General features: G+C 46.1%; 1 protein-coding gene across 2 annotated transcripts in view; it reads right to left on the bottom strand.

Moving 5' to 3' along the window:
• The window catches only part of FGFRL1 (fibroblast growth factor receptor like 1), a 172,744-nt gene extending 152,015 nt beyond the window's left edge, over positions 1-20,729 (bottom strand). The window contains exons 1-2 of one of the 2 annotated variants that reach the window (XM_061466766.1): positions 20,247-20,729; positions 19,099-19,208 (exon numbers count right to left, since the gene is read on the bottom strand). In XM_061466766.1, the coding sequence (XP_061322750.1) occupies positions 19,099-19,159 (61 nt within the window). In that variant the 5' untranslated portion in view covers positions 19,160-19,208; positions 20,247-20,729. Of the gene's footprint in view, positions 1-19,098; positions 19,209-19,910; positions 19,991-20,246 lie in introns of those variants that run through there. The other variant, XM_061466757.1, reaches the window with a different exon arrangement.
• Positions 20,730-21,028: the final 299 nt, after the last annotated feature.

The following is a 21,028-nucleotide window of genomic DNA, read 5'->3' as shown; positions in this document are numbered from 1 at the left end:
TACTAACATCTCCATCCACTTTGAGGGCAGATCAGACATCAATACATAGAACACTGAATCTGAGAACTGAACACCTCTCACAGTGCCTTGGCTTCATGCTGTAGGACTGTATTTCCATGTGTGGTGGGGTGAGCCCCATGGAAGCTGGAAAAAACAAAGGAATCCCCTGGAGCACCTACCCCACGTGTACCCACCTTCTCACACTCCCCAGTGGTATACAGGCTCCTTGCCCAGCTAAAGACCCATGCACCAGCACAGCTATATTATATAGATTATTACATAATTATATAGATTATATAAAATCCATATATATAATCTATGTATAGATTATATATGTATACATATATATGTGTACATATATATAATCTATGTATAGATTATATAGAGAGATAATAATCTATAATATAGGTTATTATAGGAAAATAACCTATAGGCCTACAGGTGCAGGGGGATCAGATCTACCTGAGCAGGAGCACACAGTCAAGTGCATGTTAAGTCTGCACCCTCAGAGTTTATCAGGGATGTACTGATGCTCCTTAACAGGCTGCTGCCTGCTTAAGAGGGGAGCCCTGTGTGCAAGCAGTGGTTTTCAGTTCTCATTCTCACTAAATCCTCAATCCAAACCTTTCCCTTTGGCTGGAAGTCTGCAAACACTAGCAAAACCTTTCCCGTTAATCTTTCTTCATCTCACTAAACCAACACAGACTGTCTGTCTCCAGGGAAGGCTGTCACAGGATATGGGGGAGGAATCTATCATTTGTAATGCACGGAAATATAACTTACATTTATCAAAGGCATTTTCTCTAAAAACCAAGTAAGCAGCAAAGATAGGGAGGCCAAACCCCCATTGCCTTCATTGCAAGCTACTGTGCTTAGCAATGGTCTGAGCAAACCCAATTAATTTGATATGTAGATTGCACAGATTAGCAATTGTGTTCCAATAGTAAAATCCACCAGGAGCCCCTCTCGCTTATGTTTCTGTACAGCTCCTCATTTGTCACCATAACACATAACGGCACCTATCTAAATCCCTTCAATTTATGTACTGCCAGGTATGCATCCCTGGCTTCCAGCAGCACTTTCTAACCAAGAAATATGGAGAGCTCTCAGAACTTTAACTCTGAAAACTCTCCAACGTCTACACCAGCTGTAAAAGCAAAAACCTTGACACTGAGGCATCAAGTGGCTCAATTTCACTGTTATCATCGAAGTTTGGAACCAAACTGAACTGTCCTGAGAACACAATTTCTGATGGGCTTCACACTTCAACCATCAGGGCTCCTGCCCCCTCCAACACCTCTGGCTCGATCCAAATTTAACTCTCAATGGGATCAGATCCAAATGTGCCACCCTGGGCACAGTAACAACCCAACCGAGGGGGGCACAGAATCATAGAATCACAGAATGGTTTGGGTTGGAAAGCACCTTAAGATTATCCAGTTCCAACCCCCTGCCATGGGCAGGGACACCACACGCTAAACCATGCCACCCAAGGCATGTAAGGTGAAAAAACCTCTGAAAGCTGAAAAATGCTGCACTATCTATTTCTAGAGTAGAAATTATTCTTTCAGCCTGATGAGCAGTTATCTCCCAAGTAAAATTGCCTGACATAGAAGTACATCGTCAAAGTTGCATGAGACTCTAGCGACATTTATTTTAAAGCCAGAGATGCCCCTCTAAAATGAAGAGGTTTGTAAAGCTGGAAAAGAATCACAGTGATAACAGTAAGGAAAGATTTTGGGGGGGGGGGGGGGTGTACTGAATCAACTAAAGAAACATGTTCTGCCGGCTAAAATAAAGAAAGCAAGATGTCTGATGAATAGTTCTACTGATAGTGAATGGATTTCTATATTTCTACAAACATGAGCACTTCATAAATACCCTGAAATATTCTGTCATCGCCAGACAGAACATGCCAGTTTTCTATAAATACAGACATCTGGCAGTGGTTTCTTCTACTGTTATGGATTTCTGGTGTGAAGAATGCTACTTTGTAAGCAAATGTATGTTGGAAATTATTTTCATATGCGACAGGTTACATTAAAGAGCAAGAAAGATTTGCTGGGCAGAAGCGCGTAACAAAAACACTGCGTTCCCATACTGCTCCTGACTCACTGTACGAGGTTGCCTGCACCATACTTCAGGCATAAAATACACTCCTCCAAGCAGTGCTGTGAATCCTAATTAAAATGTGCTCACAAATTGCATTGAAACTTGAAAATGATACTTGGTGTTTGGCGTCATAATTCCAGCCATGGAGGAACATCACTGAGAAAACAGTGAGTATTCAGTATCAGTGAAGAACAGCATGTGTGCAAACCTCCTGAGGGGTGTCACAAGCAACAGGCAGGTATAGAAAACCCAGGGCTATAGGGGCTGTACCATGACTGACTTTTCTTTTGGTGGGATTTCCAGCCAGATCTCTGTCCTGGTCCATGATGCAACCATTCACAGTATTGCATCAGACAGAGAGAAAGCTGGGGACATACGGGGTCACTGCAAAGATGTGAGCATGGGGGAACACACTACATCACCTGGGGCTTGCTCAGGCTGAAGATGGATAGTAATCTCACACTCCAAGGGTGATAGAAGACATCTTTGTGTAAGGACGAGGGTTATGCTTTCTATCTGCATCTGCCTTGTTCACCAGGCTCCCTATAACAAAATCATTAGCATCAGCAGGTAAATCAATTTTTGGCTGCAAAACTTTCCTTTCTGGTTAACATAAGCCAAGTGTAAACACTCCCTCACAGGTTAACAAAAGCCAGCAGCCCAAACAGGGATAACACCTCAAGAAAAGGGGAGCCAGAGTTGGGGGGAAGTTGAAAAGAAAATGAATCACAAGCTTTCCTCACTTTTGCCAGTGATCAGGCATTTAGGGTGACTCTGTTGCTCCTCACCCCCTTTAAACCCTGGTTGGGGTGAATATTTTCCAACTGGAGCCATCAAAAGAGCAGGACCCAGAGCTGCTCTCAGCATCCAGCCCCAGCTGCCCATCTTCCCCTTTCCCTTCAGTAAACACCACTAATTCACCAGCTCCATTAGCACTCTTTTTTTCTCTCTGAAATCACCCTAAAAGCATTTTGGAACCAAAGACAAAGAGACCCACTAAACCCAAAGTCTCCAGACAGCTCTCAGCATGTGTCACAGACTTGCTTAAAAAATCCAAATAAAGACAAACCCAAGGAGCCTCAATACCCTGTGTTATCTTTGCAGGCTGGCTGCAGCCTTATCAGCTCTGACAGAAACCAGCATTGAAGAAAAATCCAGTAGCCTTTGGGTGGAAGCTGGTTCCTAAGAAAACACACAGGCGAATTGCTGGAAGTTGGTACAAGAGGAGAGGGTGAGCGGGTAAGAGACGGCCTGAAAGCCTTCACCATCAGCCCGCTGTTCTCCATCAGGAAATATGCTGCTATGCATGATCTTTATATAATTCACTTCTCAGACTTCACACCCACTACTCAGGCCAAGAGCTACAAGGGTGAACAATGACTCAAAATGCTGCTTGATCTCATTAGGGAGCAGTGGAGTCCAGGCAAAGCCACCAGCTCTTGGTACCAGGTTTTGAAGCACATCAGAAATGGAAGACAGAAGATCACGTCCAACACTGGTGTCAAGTACCACTGTCCTGATGGAGAAGGATAATGATGTCTTTTTCCCCACACTCACTTATAATAAAGATGCTCTTTTCTGGATAAACTCTCCATGGAATAACGTAAAGAAGAGGCCCTTAGTGACATGGTTTAGTGGTGGACTTGGCAGTGCAGGGGTAACGGTTGGATCTGATGATCTTAAAGGTCTTTTCCAACCTGATTGATTCTATGATTTTTATCACAAAAAGAAAAGCCCTGTTTGCTCTCACACGTAACTCACCACTCACAGATTTTGGCAGCCACCTTGCACAGGAGCTGGACTTTCCCTTTGCAAGGTTGTGAGGGTCCCGCTCTTGAAAAAGGGATAAAACAGCCATAAAACTCCTTTGCTTGACATGAATTGATGGGCAGAATGAGCTAGAGAGAGAAGAGCTGTCTCAAGGCCAAGGGCTGCTTTTCAGCATCTCACTTATAACATGACAGAGGGAACAGATGGGGGGAAGGCCGTCTGCCTCTTGCCAACCCTAGAGGGACGGATGGACGGACAGACAGATGCTCCTCAGGGAGCTGCCCTGGCACTAGAAGCTCCTCTGATACAGGGTAAGCGGCTTTCTACCACTGACCTGACCTTCTTTTCCCCAAAGAGTCCTCACAAATCTTCCTCAACAGCCAGCAAAGCTTGAAGGGACGCAGCTGGGCCCCCAAAATGTCCTTTTTTCCCTTTTCTTTTTCTTTATTTCCAAGTTTTTCCCCAGGTAACATTGCAGGAGAGCCAGAGGAACGAAGCAAAGGGAACTGCAAATGTGGAGGGTGCAAAACCAGGCTCAGGCCCTCACAACACAGCACCCCAAAATCATAAAGCAGACTTCAAAATAGCAGGGCTGGTTTAGAGGAGTCATTCAAAATGTGCTTTGGTTCTTTATTTCCCTCCTGGTGCCTAAGCAAGGTTGATGCACGCAACTCTTATTTTCTATCTACCCTTCAAAATCATCAAGGATGAAATGTTACGGGTTAGGTTCTCTTTTTCTTCAACTGAAAGCCGAATTATTTCCCAATTCCATTCCCAGAAAAATCATTGTATGGTGAAAAACCCAGCATCAGAATCCTTGTGAAACAGTTGCTACCACTTTAGCCTACTCTTAGTTCCTCTGTATTTCCAATAACTGTAGCATACTGTGTAACACGTCCTCAGCAAGTGTTTCTTCAAATACAAGCAATGTTCAGGAGCTTAAAAGTAAGCGTGTGCTCAAACACTTGGTAAAAGTGGTGTCTGAGATCAGAATCTTCTGCAGTTACAAAAGTGCATTGAAGTACTTGGGTTTGTACTTCCCCTTGAGTGCCTCCAGTGTCACACTGCATGGGTTTCAGTGGATTCAGACCAGGATGAATTCAAACTGATGTGTCATACACTATTTTCCTTGTTTTATTTGATTTTAATTACTTCTTAACAGCCCTGCTGTTTGAAAAATCTCTCTCAATTGAGGGTGTTGGTTCTGCCTAGGGCTGCTTGGCCCTTTTCCACTGAAATGCCCTTTCAACAACCAGCCACCTCAAGCCTTTCCAAGCAAAACCAAATCATTCGGAAGAGCCTCTTTTTCTGTGCCTGCATGAAAATTTGCCCTTCTCAACCCTTTTCCCGTCCCCTAGATTTTAGGCTGTCTTTTCTTTGCACCTTTCCAGTAGGGAATAGAAACCCATGGTGGCTCCAGTGGGATGTAGAGCAATGTTTGGGAGCAGTGGGACCTTAGAATCGTAGAATCATAGAATAGTTTGGGTTGGAAGGGACCTTCAAAGATCATGTAGTCCAACCTCCCTGCAATGAGCAGGGACATCTTCAACTAGATCAACCTTGTTATTAGCACACATGGAAGCACATTGCTGCTGCTGCTTATGATTATTATTAATTATATTCATGTATTTATTATTAATATCATGCAATTACAATAATAATGTTTTAATAATCTCTGTAATTGTTTCTTTTCATTTGAGGACTTTTGATAGTTGTTTCCATAAAAAACAAGCATGGTGCAATGCCCAAGTCTCCCTAAAGCCAACGATGAAGTTTGTACCAAGCAGAGAGGGGATGACTGGGCTTGCGATTCCACGTACGAACCACATCAGGTACACGGTGCAAGCTCCTCAGCCTGTGCATGAATGATACATTTGCACCTATTTCACCTTGGGCACTTGCCCAGGGTTTGGGCACAAGATTATCTGTCCTGTAGCATAGTATTGCAGCAGCAGCGAGAAATCCTTATCAAGGTGTCTGCTTTGCACAGGGTGGTACAGGTGAATATGGGATCTCTCCTTTCTCAGGTTTATGTGGGTAAAATAGAACACTGGGTCTGGTTTTTGGAGGGAGCCTTTGTCAGAGCAAAACTAAGTCTCTATACAAAGAGCTATTAGTAACTTACATTGAAGACTATAGCTGTCTCATTCATTCTGGGTTTGACAGCCCTCAACACAACAAAACAGCTTTGATACAATCTGGTGCAATTGGAATCCCAATACTGGAAAAAATCACACCAGCTATAATAACAACTTTGCCTTACACTGTGTTCATGCTATCAACCAAAACCATTGCTCATTTGCTGACCTGATCCAAGAGCAGTATTAAACATTTTAGGTGTTGTAGTCCTCCTTGATCTCTGCCTTAACATCCATCTTGTAGCAAAATACCCTCCAACACATGCCACAGACAGAAGGCCCCGCTCTGGTTTTAAAGCTGGGATACAGCAGAAAGCTTACTCAATTATGTTGGTGCATTTTTCATCTCCCTCAGACAAGTTATTCATTTGCTGGTTGGGTTTTTATGCATTTAGTATAGGATCTACATTACTTTGCAGACCTAAAACACCTGCAAGTATGCAAACAAAAAGATCTAAATCAAGAGGCCATCAAAAGCCACTCAGGCTTATTCCTCTCTGCTGCTGTTTCAATCAGTGTCCCTTTGAATTCTGCACTGCACATTTCTTCTTTCAAACACTTGTCTCAGTGGAAGTTCAATGCCAGTTTTCCTTCTGGAGAAAGAAACCCCAAAGATGTATTTTCAACCTCCCGGCTCAGCGTTTCCCAGATATTTTGAATCAGGGACTGCTGCCAAGATTCACATTTTTCCACAGATCACCGCACACCCTCACGCTCTCAGCAGAAATCCATCGTGGTGACACACAGGGATGGACCCTGGAGCGATTCTTACTGCTCTGTTCTTGTTGCCTTTATTGCAGTCCATGCAGTAAGTCCCATGCAAGCATGGGAACCAGTGCTTGTCCCTCTTGCATCATCCAAGCCTGAGAAGATCTGGCAGATTTTAAAGGATATTTAAATTTAAAAGCACATCCCCGCTGCCTATGAAGAGTTATAATTACTTAGTACCAAGTTCTGATTTTCCTGCATGCACCAGACTTCAGTCTTCCATGTGGAGTAACCCCAGCAGCCTTAATGTAGATACTGAGACAAGCAGCAGGACTTCCCCCTCTCTACAAAAAGCTGGATCAATGAGCAAAAGCCACAGTTTCTCTGGGATGCAGGGTCATGATTCATCACATCAGACATGCATCAATCATCCCCAGACAGAACTGACCCACCACATCTCATAGGCAAACATAAACATCCTCACTCCAGAAAACCCCTACAAGCATTGTTAATGCAGCCCTGCAGTTTTCCCTGTGCAGCCAACCTGCTCTGTTCCCACATGGAATGTTTTGCACCGATTTTTTTTTATCTGCCTTATTTTGGTAACCCCCTGAAGTGGTGTCAAAACTCAGGAGTCCCCATAGAGACAAAGTCAAGGCTGGGGGGAACCTGGCTCCATCTCAGGCCACATTCACCTTGCTACCAGGGTTGATGCACACTGTGCCTGGACCAGAGGGAACTAGGACACCAGCAGCACCGGTTGCAGCCTGTCTTTGCTGCTGGCTGTGCTCCTGATGGAGCAGTTCCTTCCTTGCTTGCTTGCAGCAGGCAATGACACAGCAGGGCAGCAAAAGCTGACAGCATTAACTTGCTGTTTCCCAGCTCCCCAGAATGATGCTTCTCCCACAGAAGCCAAAAGCAGAGGCCAGAGAAAGGAAAGTTCCCATTTCTCTATAAAGCAAGCCAGATTTCAAGGGAGCACTGAGACAAACAGAAAACTGTCGTGATACGGAGTGTGAAAACTGTAATCTCACAAGTACTGTTCTCTGACAGAGCAGATCCAAGAGTGCAAGCCAATGAGGAATAATTACTGCCTGCTCGGAATGGCCCAAACCACTACTGGATGAGAAGCTTCTACCACGGTAATATGCACTTTTTTCCAATGGGATCCACCAAGGAAAGATCCAGGATCCAAATCTGATTTTCCAGTGTCCACATTCAGTACCCCAGGCACTGCATTTTGCACTGTGGACACTGCTGCATTTTACATTCCTAAAGGGTCATTTTATAAATGTTCACATAAACACACAGTCCTCCGTGAGCCTTCCTGCCATAATTGGGAATGGAAAAGGCTTGCTGCCTGTGGTCACGCTGCGACACCCCACGAGCTCAGGCCATGCTCCTCTAACAATTTAATCCATCACATTCTTTTCCAGGTTGGCTTCTTGCCGAGGTTACCTCCCAAAACACTGAAAAGCAAGGTCAGAATTGCTCTTATGCCAGCACAAGGGAGTTAAAAGGCTGGGAGCAGAGCAGGACAAGGACAGGACAGTGATGGAGTCAAGTTCAGTCATCTTCAGCTGCCAGGAGATTACACCTGAGAAGCATTTACTGCCAGGATCCGAGTGGCTGCAGCTGGGCTGAGAAAGGAAGGGCCCTATTTGTGCCACTAATGGCCCAACTTAGCAGGGTAGAAATCAAGTGCTTGACCTTTCCCAACATCATGTGAAGCAAATGCTCCATATGACATGGTTCCAGCATTATCCACCAGGCACAGGTGCATGACTGCAATTAGAAATGACCAGCATTTCACACATAACAGCACCTTTCAACCCGACTCAGACCATACAGAAACACTCCGTGGCTCAATTAACATCTTCTTCCCACCCAGCCTCCCCAGCACCTTGCCAGCTCAGGAAGCACCAATAATCATAGAAACATGGAATGGTTTGGGTTGGAAAGGACCTTAAAGCTCATCCAGTTCCAACCCCTGCCACAGGCAGGGACACCTTCCACTAGAGCAGCTTGCTCCAAGCCCCTGCATCCAACCTGGCCTTGACCACTGCCAGGGATGGGGCAGCCACAGCTTCTCTGGGCATCCTGTGCCAGCGCCTCAGCACCCTCACAGGGAAGGACTTCTTCCTTATATCTAATCTAAATCTCCCCTCTTTCAGTTTAAAGCCGTTCCCCTTATCCTATCACTACACGCCCTTGTCAAAACCCCCTCTACAGATTTCTTATAGGCCCTTTCAGGTACTGGAAGCCGCTCTAAGGTCTCCTCCATAAAGTCTCACATCTATTATCTGGGAATTAAATTGGAAGTCACAACACCTCTCTGCATCCTGGTAGAGCATAACCTTGGCATTTGGTTTGTCCCAAGACCACTTCTCACCCCTACCCCTAAATCAACTTCCGCAGAGAACAATGCTGCTGGTTTGTGTCCACAACAGATTTATTCCTCCCTTCCAGCAGCTCACACTGCCTGTACCTTCAAGGAACAGTAGCTGCTCAAAGCGAATGGTTCCTTCTGGTTTCTGGGAATAAAAGGCTGCCCTCCATAATCAGGGTATTGTTCTCCCTAAATGGACCCAGACTCTGTAAACACGCTCCTCTGCACAGCACTGGGAGGGCAACTGGGAGCGTGTGTACGCGTACATGGAGGGAATGTGTCTTGTTCTAAATCCCAGTAAATTATGTTAATTCATTTCCTCTGCCTAAACAGTGGTAATAAGCTTCGGGAAAGGAGGAGGAAAAAGTAAACAAGAGCCAATTACAAATAGGTGAGGGGGAGAGGTAACTGAATAACTCCACCAAATGTCTCCTTTAAGGCAGGACATTCATGGTACAGCTTGGATGGGCTCCACGCAGCCTTCCCTTGGTCCTACGGAAGGTATAAATGTGACCATAACAATTTCTTTCTTTCCTTTGATAAGTTTTCAGCCCATTTGCACAAGTTCCATCTTGGAAGCTGGGAAATGAGCCCCCACGAGTGCCCTGATACATCCCTGTGGGGCTTTGTTCCACATGTGATGCAAGTGCTCCGGTGACTGAAGCCAACACGAATAGTCAGAGCATATTTGTAATGTTTTCTAACAGGGAAATAATTTCACTGAGCAAACTACCATGCTTTGACTCAACCCCCCGATTAGCACAGTTTGAAAACAGGGCAGCATACTGTTCGGGGAATTAACTTGCTTGACCCCAAGTCTATAATGGCACTGAAATAATCTGAGAGTCAGGCGAAGTTGAAAAACTCTTGGAAGACCACACTGAATGAATTTACTGGATTTATTGGATTTTCTAGGATAAAAGAAAAATAAGCCTCAAACTCCACTTAGCTGGTCTGTGGTCTTCAGGAAGACAAGCTTTTTCTCCTGATACCGGAAGAGGAATGCTGCCTATGCTGAGCAGCATTTTGGGGGAGCTCCTTTTATATATAGATCTTTCTTCTTCACTGGAAACTCTCAATAAATAGTAATAATTATTATAAATGTGCAGGTCTATTGCTGTGACTACTTTTGAGTACACCTTGCTGTTTTCTTCCTTGAGATTAGCAGTAAAACATGGGGGAAAGGGACAGATCCACATCCCTGTTAGTAAAGCTACAATCCTCCTCCCAGCGGGAATACAGGGGAGAAGAGCCCTGAACTCAACTATTCAGTTTAAATATCCTGAAGGTACTTCACCAGCTGCAAAGGACTAGTCTTGACTTTTCCAATGAAATTCCAATGACAGGAATAACCCTGTATAGATCACTACCACAAAATACTGCTTGAAATCCTCCAAATCCTCTGGCCTCCCCCTGTTTGAGCACACAGGGAATCAGGAAAAACATTCTGCCTTCGTGATACAAGCAGGACCTTGCTTCGGTCTGGATAAAACACTGCCCCATCCCTTCCTTGTGGCTCCTCCAGCCCCTGAGCAAAACGCCCTGACAAACCTCAACTGCTTCTTTGTGCCTCTTTGTACCCCCGAAACAATAGCTGTGTGCTGAAAGCAGTGGTAAACACTTGCAGATAACAAATCCGGCAATTAGGAATCCACTGTCCAAAGCCAGTTCCTTTGCATATGCAAATAGCTCCCTCCTACGCTTAGGATTCCTTGTCCACATCCACGGAACCTGTCAAGGAACAGTAATCACCTGTCATTAAGTCAAAAGCTCCACTCTCATTAGTCCTTAACAAAATTAAACCCAGCAATACTGCAAGTCTGATTGGTTGTGAACACCAGGAGGAGGAAAGATACTCATCAGCTCTCATCTGTTAATCTAGTTTTATATTAACTATTGCAGATCACAGTCAACCCTCCCGTGGCTTGGTGCCACACTATAGAGAACTGAAACACAGCCTAGTTTTACAAGGGCCCAGTTTCTCCTCTCTAGTGAGGTTATAAATTCAAATCCTACTCCCAGATACTCGGCCACAACTCACTGAACCTAAAGGGACGAGCACCACCTTTATAATGGAGAGCAATATCCGACCCTGAATATTAAAATATGAAACAACTTATCAGAGCACAGAACCTGATCTCCATATGATGGTGGAACTGGAAAATCTTCTCCCAGTTTCCCACTTTAAGCCGTTCCAAGATACATTAAACACTTCCTAACATTACTTGTCTGGCTGAAGAGACACTGATCCAACCAGAAGGTGAGTGAGATGGCCACAGCATTCTCTCTTGGAAGGCTATCCACACTCTGAAGGAGTTTTAGCCACTAGTTTTACATTGACTGGTAGATGCCAAACAAACGTTCTTCCTTCCACAGAGTCTGCAGTATTGCAGGGGAGATGTTCTACAACACCCAGAGATTTATCCTGTTATTCATTAACCCTTCATCCTTGGCACACAGTTCATACACCTGTAACTCATCTGACACTTGTCATTGCTTAACCAGTGTTAACACACACATTTAGCTGAGAATAACCCCCAAGAAAAATAGTTTCCTCAAGTACTCCAACGCACACAAGTCTATTATTTGAGAAGAAAAAGGAGGAAAAGAAATCAGGTTGGGTTGCTCCAGCATCTGCAGCAGCCTAACTCCAGGAGTTTTGCTTTTTCAGCTGTAGGAGGCCGTTGGGGCTGAGTAACTGTCCCTTCTCCCTCCCTTTGCGGCTGACTTATCCTCACTTCTGTCTATAAAAAGGAAGATTTAAATCCATACAAGCAATAGTAAAATACTAGCTACTACAATGAACTTCCCTTCCCCTTTTACCACAGAATGCTTCTTCTACTCAAAGTCGGTTAAGCATCACATCTATATGTGGGGACATCAGGGAAAAGAAATACAGCCCAGATTTGGAAGAGCCGCATCCCAGCCTCCTCCTCAGAGCACACATGCTGCCCACTTCAAATCCTCTCCCAAGGCTTGGCTGCACCAGTTCTCAAGAGCAGCAGTTCTAATTCAGCCTAGATTTTCTCTTGGAGGTTGGCTAATGATCCCATTTCCATCTATGTCCTCCTCCAGCTTTTATTCTCCTCTCCAGATTATCTTGTTCTGGGCAGAACGAGCAAGCCTGCAATTGCCAGGAAGAGTCTGCACAACTCCAGGATCAGACTCTTACCGTCACATCCATTCAGCAGGCATGTGTGAGCAAACCCAGCAAGGAGAATATGAGCTGAAATGCCTATTGCACAAACCAAGTCCACATTTCTGCATTCGTCTGCTGTTCCTGTGGTTTGATCTAGCATGCACATAGTACTGACAGCTCCTAAAATACCCACCAAACTCACCACCACCCCGAGTGGCACCTAGGGTATGACACCTCTTGCATTACTCACTTCTCAGTCACTTGACAGAACAGCCAATATTGTGTAAATCTGTCATAAAATAAATTAACCAGACATAAGGAGAAATGATTTCGGGTCCCATCAAGCTGGAAGTCACTCGCAGAGAGGCTAAGAATAGAGGTGCAGCGATCCTGAGAAACATTAACCTGCTCTGAGAAGCCTCTGTTCCCAATTTACATTCTTCTTCCCTTAGTGAAGCTCAAAATTAAGTTTGAACACTTAATGGAAGTAGCAGCCTGGAGTTATTGGCTGAATTTCTCCCTGAAAATTGGCGTGGTCGGCATGAAATAAAAACGTTAGGTTATTCGCAGCGCTGCTGGATACCGTGTTTCTACAGCGATACAATGGGGAGACTGTGTAATCAGGGCAAGCAACCAAGCTCTATGCAGCCCGTGTTTATTTGACTAGGAAAGAGAGGAAAAAAAATAAGGGGAAAATCAGAGATGTGAATGGATTCAGCGGCAAACAGCATATATTAAGTTGCTAAAGAACACTCAGGCCAGTCTTCAGCCCCTCCACACCTAGCAACACTGCCAGAAGAACAGCACCCTTTCTTTTGGGGATAAACCCCTCTTGCAGTTAAAGCAATGCATTTCCAAGCTGCTTTCAGCCCTGGCAGTGCACCACCACAGTGGGCAGAAGGAGTGTGTTTCTGGAATAAAAATATGGAATCCAAGCTGTCTGGTGAAGAAGGCAAACAGCAGGATCCAAAGTACCTCACTTAACCCACATCTGTCCTGCTGTTGCACGTGGGGGATCCACACAGAGGTTGATATAACAAATAATCTATGTAAGTCATCCTTCAGAGATGGATCCAGAGCCCAGGGGAGTGAGTAGGAGTCACTGCACCTACACTCAGAGGCTCTGAATCAGGTCCTAACCTGTATAAACTGGCGTGGGCGCATCTGCATATCTCATACAACATTGGGGCAGCAGGATCGGATTATTCAAGCTTACCTGTGGAAATGTTTTGCTCTTCCCTTAGTGCCACAGCTACCAGACTCAACAGGCTTGCATCAGACAGAGGTGCTTACAACTTCTACATGAACTCTGGCTCTACTCTTTAAAGAAGTCCCTTACATGGAAACATAGAATAGTTAGGATTGGAAAGGACCTTAAGATCACCTAGTTGTGTCACCTTGGTGCAAAAAATTAGGGCAGGTCAATACAGGTAAGTATGTATGGGGGGCATTTATTATTAAAGGAAGCTCCAAGTCAAGACTGATTACAGAGAACAAGGAATGGAAATCCAAATTAAACATTCAAAACAAGATCAAATGCATTTCAGCTTGATCAGCCCACCAGAAAAGACAGGAAGAGGTCAGACAAAAGACAAACTCCTTGAAACAAGACAAAATGAGCAGGTTCATGAAAGAAAGGGGAGAAAGGAGCATTTCCACTGACTCCTGTAACACTGGAATATGTTTGCACGGACCCTTTGAGCAGCATGATTTTACATTTCAGTGCAGGCACAAGTAGAAGCTGCATGTCTCAGGAAAATCAGAAAGCTCCACTGGTTCTACTCCCACTGAATGAACAGAGCTGTGACTAAAGGGTGTTGGGGTGGTTTTGTTTAGATTCAAACTAGGCAGAACAGGACTTCTGCATTATTATTCTCTTCTTTGAATGGAAAGTTTTATCTCTTCCAATAATTAATCCAAAAGTGCACAGCCAGACAGTGACCTTCTTCACTGCATTCACACTATTCCCTAACGGGTATTCTGCACCCAGATGTACCAGTGTTGCTTGTCGCGAGACTGTCTCTCTAAAAGGAATTATTAGATGGGTCATTGGAAAAGATCAGCTGTACCAGGCAATTCATGCCAGCTGGCAAACTTCATTTTTAGTTAATAAATCAGTACCAGTGGTCCCAAGCCTTGCAAAGTGGTCTCCTTCTTGCTAGCGAGTGTCACTTTGGCTTTTTAGATTTGAATGACTTCTTCTTCCTGAATGACTTCTTCTTCCTGTAATTTCTCAAGCACCACCACATGGCACATTAAAGTTTCTCCTGTGGCTAAGAGTCAGGCTTTGGAGTCCAGCCTTTGCTGTGTACAAGTTCATCACGGGGAAGATGTATTTTAATTTGCTGTTTGCAGCTTTTAATGAAGGTCAAAGCAACATATGGACTTGGAAAACAAGGTTATAAAAACTTTAAGGAAAATCTAAATTTATTTGAGCAATTTGCTGAGTTTTGTAATATTGCTAATAAAATAATAAAATAAAATCAACCCTCATTTTCCAATATGACGCATGCTGTATTTTATGCTTAAACTCAGCCACAATTTATAGCGGACGATGGAAGAAGGGAGGAACCAGGGTTTAAGAAAACAAGGAGGATTTTCTTAGGTCGTCATGTTGACTCTAGGTACAAATCATGCTGGCAGGTTATTCATGAGCAAGTTCCCCAAGAGCACCATTTAAAAAATGCCCCAAGCTTAACCAAAAGATATGCAGTGACTTACATAAAGCCTGAATCAGACTGTTCAATCTGAACTTGCTTCTCTTTCACAAGTGAGAAATTACCTAATCGTTATACTTGGTAACAACCATCCAAGGAGTAAAACAGAAGCCAACAACCATCACTCATCTTGTCATTATTTATCTTTTCCACGCTTAACACCATTCACTCTTATAAACCCCAGAGTTACAGACTGGTAAATATGTTCACCAGAATGAAGAACTCATCTCCCACGAAACAACAAGAACCTTCTAGTATCCTATTCCCTTTTCTCCAACATTCAGAGAAACAAAAATGGCACGTAACATTATTTCTGCAGAAACCACTGTATTTGGAGGTGGCCCCATCAGCAAAGTCCTTGTAAAACATCACCCAGGTTTGCAAACCAAGTGTCGCACAGAGAAGTGCCAGAGCAGAAAGCAATTAAGGTCCCGTTCTTCCCCTCCCTACGCAATGCATTGAAAACGAAATCAACATCCAAACTAATTACTTTCCAGCAGAATATCAGTTTACTCACTAAGAGGAGTTGCTGCTCTTACCAAAAACTCCTGAGCATACCATGTGAAATCTTGTTTAAGCCACGCGACCTAGCCAAGCACATCCCAATGTTACCGTATACGGTCACCAATGTGAATACGATGGCAACTTGACAGATTTGGAACAAATATTGTGTTGTGTGTCACTGAGATAATATGGGCAGGAAAATACCAGATTGTATTACCTGTATCCGACCGGAGGTGTGGGGTGGTAGGAGCTACATTGCTGCGGGACATAGTCACTAAAGGTTACTGAGCCAAGATGGCATTCACCCCCGCAGAGGAGGGCCAGGGGAGGACACTGAGGACTTTTATGCCCAGTATAGGGCTGCTTGGAGAGAACAGGGATGGACTGACAAGAGGGACGAGCCACCGGACATTCACTATTATCTTGGGTTGAGGGCCAGCACTATCCAGTGCAGCTGGCAACTGGGCTGAAGCTGCCACCCTATGTCTTGGCTGTCAGCCGAAGGCATAGTCACCCTTAGGAAACCACAGCATGCAGGTTTTGTTCTCAAAGAGTGGATTTTGAGCACATGGAAGGTCTTCTCTCCACCCTCAAGGGAAAGAAGGGGCTTGGATATCTACCAGAATAGCTCCTGAAGAAGACTTCTTTGGTACTGGCTCTCAACAGGAGATCCTTAGCCTAAAATAACATTGGTCACTGAGGAGTTATTCCAGATTAAGGTTTTTGGAAGAGTTATTCCATTGCATTTGCAGGTGTAGACAAGCCCTTAGCCAAAGTCTTTAAACTTCAAGCCTGAAAGCATTGGTTCAAACTTAGCCAGACCTATCTTCTCCTTCATCCCTCCAGACACAGCAAGTTCTGCACCCGGACCTCTAAAATCAGACCTGCTCTCTGTTCTGTGTGGTTACTTTGAACATACTGCCTCTTTCTGAAGAGTTTATCTTGGTTCGCTAAGATATCCCTTTCCTTGCAGTGTTCTGTGCGTCAGTGATGTGACACATCAGGTCACAAGAAGGAACAGAGTTGGTAGGCACAGCTCTGAACCTGGAAATATGTCCCCATTTGCCGGGAAGGAAAGAAAAAGCCCAAGTTGCCGCATCAGCCCAATCACTCATCTCTGCGGTGCCCTTTGCCTTTAAAGGCATCACCTAAATGAAGATGTAAAAATAATACAACATAACATTTAATGCAAGATTGCAGCTGAGCACTCAACTGTCAGGAAATAGCAAAGCCAGAGCGCGTGGGCAACTTCACTCTGCCCCCTTGTGCAAATGCACTATGGCACAGCCCTTCCCCAACACCAGCACGCCATCAGCTGGCTCCAAGTTAACATCCTAACTCCAGCACAAGGTACTTTTGCCTTATAAGAGTGCAAGAGAAGGACCAGCGCTTTCACTGAGAGCCTCCTCAGCCACCTTCTTCCCTTGATGGCAAGCCAGCAAGCACCTATTTAACTTCTGACACCTCAGATCAGAGGCGTTGGAACCGCTTTGGGCCACACACATCTCATTTGCAATCAGGATACAGGTATTAAAAGCTGTTTGGCCAAAAACAAAGAGCCCTTCTTCCTCCAGAGGAAAGCCTCACAACCTCAGGCTGGGATTTGGCCCATGGACTGTCTGTAAAACCTGAGCGACTGAAGCAGGTAACATTTATACATCTCCAGTGGCCGAACCCACTGTATGAGACATGTGGAAAAAATCTGCAGGCAGATTAACAACCCAGCACGTTTTTCCAAGAATCTGAAATCATCCCAATGTAAATATCTAATTATTGGGGATATTTGACAGCACAAAATAAGGCTGTCATCTCAACTCCGCGCACTCACAAGTTTGATCATCCATCTACATCCTCCGCTATCAAAAATGCTCTCAACCTTAAGAAGGTCCAAAGCAGGGTTTAGAGATCAGGATTTTGTCTATATTTTACAGCAATGACACATTTTTCTTCTTTAGCTCCTCTCTCTTGATATCAGCATGTGAATGAACGACAGTTTTCATTGGTTTTAAACTTTATTTTTACACTGGTTTTTAAACCCGATTTCTACATCATTTAAACTATGTTTCTATACTGTTTTTGAAATAACCAGGATCATCTCTCCATCCACTTGTAGGAAAGATTTTTTTCCAGCTCTGAAAAGAGTTCAAATAACCCAATTGCCAATATGATCCTATCAAAGTTACATTAAAAAGACCTTTCCATAGGAAAAATGATGATGTCCCAAAATTACTGGCTGTTAACTTTCTATCGCGTCTTCCCACAACAGCAGCCCAGAGCACTTCATTTTCCAGGGATAATAAAAGAGTTTGAGCAAGACAAGTGCAAACCAAATTGAAACAGGGTCAGCCAGGAAAGCAGTAGATGCTCCGCTCACAACAGAGACAAACATCTTTTTGTCTTCTCCTGCACACTTCAGATCTTTTCCCGGAACTCCACCAACTTCTCAGGTCCATTGCAATAATATACATCCATGAGGTCATCCTAATTCGTACACTGCTGCCCATTGCCCACAACTTAAACTGAGTCTCCATTGTAAACCTTGCCTGGAATTCAAGTTTGCAGGACTTACACCCTATATACTGTTTTCTTTTTCATTCAGCTTCCAGCCGAATCGTTTTATAGCGCTTTTGCCTCCATAAAATATTTGCTTGGGAGCCAATGCCAAGAAGGAAAAAAAAGCAGCACACTAACCAAACCTTGGGGGTTTTAGAGTAATGCTCCCCCTGTCCTTTCCTACCCTCAGCCCCAAGGTTTATTTTTGGCAAGTTACTGTCCAAGCAAAGGGCAAGTTTAAACCTTTTAATTCGCAACTCCATGGCACTGGGTGATTTAAAGGTCTTTCAATAATTCATGCAACACTGATACTGTTGGGAATTGCAGCTGGAGAAATCTGCATCCTAAAGCCATATCCCATTCTCCTGGAACAATGAAGCCCCTCCTTTGTGACCGGAGCTGAAAGCATGGTTTCTCATTCAGGCTTTCCAAGGACAGCACCCACCAAGGTACAACACAGGCGAGAGCGGAGGAAAAGCCACAGCTCCATCCACTCTGATCCCAGAGCTTTGCTTAAAGCACCTTCCCATAAAGAAACTTCATTTTTCCTACCCCCCTGTCACTCCCAGGTCAATGCACTTCAATTTGCCTCTGGTAGGGTAACCTGTTTATTGAAATCTGATCAACTGCTGGAGCCCCAGCGCTAAAACACGCTCTCGCTGTTGGGAACTGTCATTTGTCTGTCACCGGGGAAGTTAATGGATGTGTTTGTTTAGGTTGCGAGTGGGAATATACAGGGCAGAGGCTGGAGGGATTACAGGAAGGGAGAGGTATTTCTGATCCACAGAGGAATGCAGTTGCTTTTCTTTAAAATTGTCTGTGTGGTTTTAACACATGCACAAGAAAAGCCCCTGGAAGTTCACCTGCGCCTAAGAGACCTCAGCAAACCCAGAGCAACCGCGCTCCATCCAAACCAATGGCCCTGATAAGCAAAGTGCAGAGCTCACGCCGACAGCACCAACAGCAGCTCCCTTACGGGGTCTCTCCGAGGGCACCACGAGTGCTTTTGGAGCTTAATCCCAGTGGAGTGGAGGGAAGAGTGCGAGTTGCAGAGCACAGGCTCCTTACCTCTGGCCGAGTCCGAGAACGCGATTATCCCTGCTAAAAGGAGCGCGAACTGCAATTCCATTTTGAAAACCAGATCCCTCCGTATCGCACAGGCTGCCGTCCTCTCAGACCTGGAGGCAAGAGAAAGGGAGAGCAAAGTAAATACTAGGGGTAGAAAAACCCCAAACTGCCCACAACTTTGCAGAGTTTCAAAACCCATTGCCAAGACTTAAGAGCAGAAACAGCAAATGAAAGAGCAACGTACTTGTAATTCATTCCTTGGCGCTCAGCAAGTAAAACTTTGCCCTCCTCTCTGCTTTAACCTGATATAAATCAAGAACCCACTGAGGCCAGCGAGCTCCTCTAAGTTTACAGTTAATGCATAATTCTTTGGTATCCTGTACAGAACCAGTCTGGAAGGCAAACAAAACGCGCGAAAGTGGCCATAAAACAAGATTTCAGGTTAACAATTTGCGGAGGAACTTAGGGAAGGGGGAGGAGGAATGTTACCTCTCCCATCAACAGCCCAGAAAACTTTGCGTTGCTGCTTCAGTGCCCCTCAGACAGGCTCCGCTCTGGGTACGCGCCTTCCTCCACTCCGCAACTTCTCTGAGCAGCACTGATTTTTCCCCTTCCTCTCCCCCCCCTCAAGTCCCACTTGTTTCCGTGAGCTCCAGAGGTGCGTCCCAAAGCAAAACCGCACTTAATTACCCAGCTTCTTGAAGATGCCTTCGCTGCGATACGGGAACCCGGGGTAGATCAGGTTTTACATTAATTACACCCTGTTCTCCTCCTAAAACTCTCACTCTCTAAACACTGTCTGAATTCCTCACCCTTGTAAACTCCCCGGTTTAAACACTCCGTGCCCCCAGGACACACAACAACCCGCGTACAGCATCCAGCAAAGCAAACACGGACGCTGTGCCACCAGCTTCTCCGCTTGCAGCGCGGAGCCGGTACGGAGGAGAGGGCGGGCGGGCGGCGGGGGCTCCCCCCGAGGCGGCAGCCGGGGCGCAGCGCGGCTCAGCCCCGCGGCTGCCGGTAACGGGATATTCGGGTCCGGGAAGGGAGGCTGGGCCGGGGGCTATGGAGTGGGGGGGGGGACGACACCCTCCAGCTCTGCGTCAACTCAAGCGGGGGTCTCCCGGCCGGGTTTGGGGGGCACTTACCTTGGCTGCTGCGGGGCTCTAGCACCGTGCGCTGCTGACGCCCATCACCGCCGCTCGCCGCCTCATGTCTCCGCGGCCACGGCGCCCGGCGGGGCGCTCCGCCGCCGGCCTCTACCTCATCCCCCCCCCCCTCCTCAAGGGGGGCGGGAAGGGGCTGCCCGCTGCCTTCGGGGGTGCCCTCCCCACGGGGCGGCTCCCCCCCGTTCCACACCGGCTTTTTACCAACCACCCCCGTTCGCCCCAGGGGCGATTTTTAGCACTGGGACGAGGAGCTCAGGGAAAAGGGGCGGAGGGGGTGGGGGGAGACCTTGTAAATTATTTTTCCTGCTTTCCGGGTCGGGCTGAGCGTGTGTGTGCGGGGAGGGACAGCGGGGACCTGACATTCGCCGCCGCGGGATGCCCGGTGATGCCGTCCTGCGGCTCGCCCAGCCGGAATCCCGTTTAAGGAGCGAGGGGAGGAGGGGAAAGGGGCTGGGGAAGGGGAGGGAAAGGGGGGGTTGGGGAAGAGGAGGGGGGGGGGGGAAGAGCCGGGGCGAGAGAAACAAGCGATAAAGCCACTTTCCCTGCAGGGCTTTGTGGCTGTGGGGGCCGAACCGCGGCGGAGGGCGGTGCGGTGCCGCCCCGCTCCAAACTTCGCACCAATCCCCGGGAGCTCCCGCCCATCCCCGCCGGCCCGCGCCGCGCCGCTGCTCCCCTTAACCCTTCGCGGGACCGGCCGAGGGCGAGGGCGAGAAGCGCGGCTGCCCGCGGAGCTCCGGCGCAGCCCGACCCGCAGATAGCGA

This window comes from Pezoporus flaviventris, unplaced genomic scaffold, assembly GCF_033815535.1.
Source record: "Pezoporus flaviventris isolate CSIRO_AGI_PZ_B2104156 unplaced genomic scaffold, CSIRO_AGI_Pfla_v1 ptg000002l, whole genome shotgun sequence".
NCBI classification, from domain to species: domain Eukaryota; kingdom Metazoa; phylum Chordata; class Aves; order Psittaciformes; family Psittacidae; genus Pezoporus; species Pezoporus flaviventris.
This window is presented reverse-complemented; position numbering and strand designations above follow the sequence as displayed.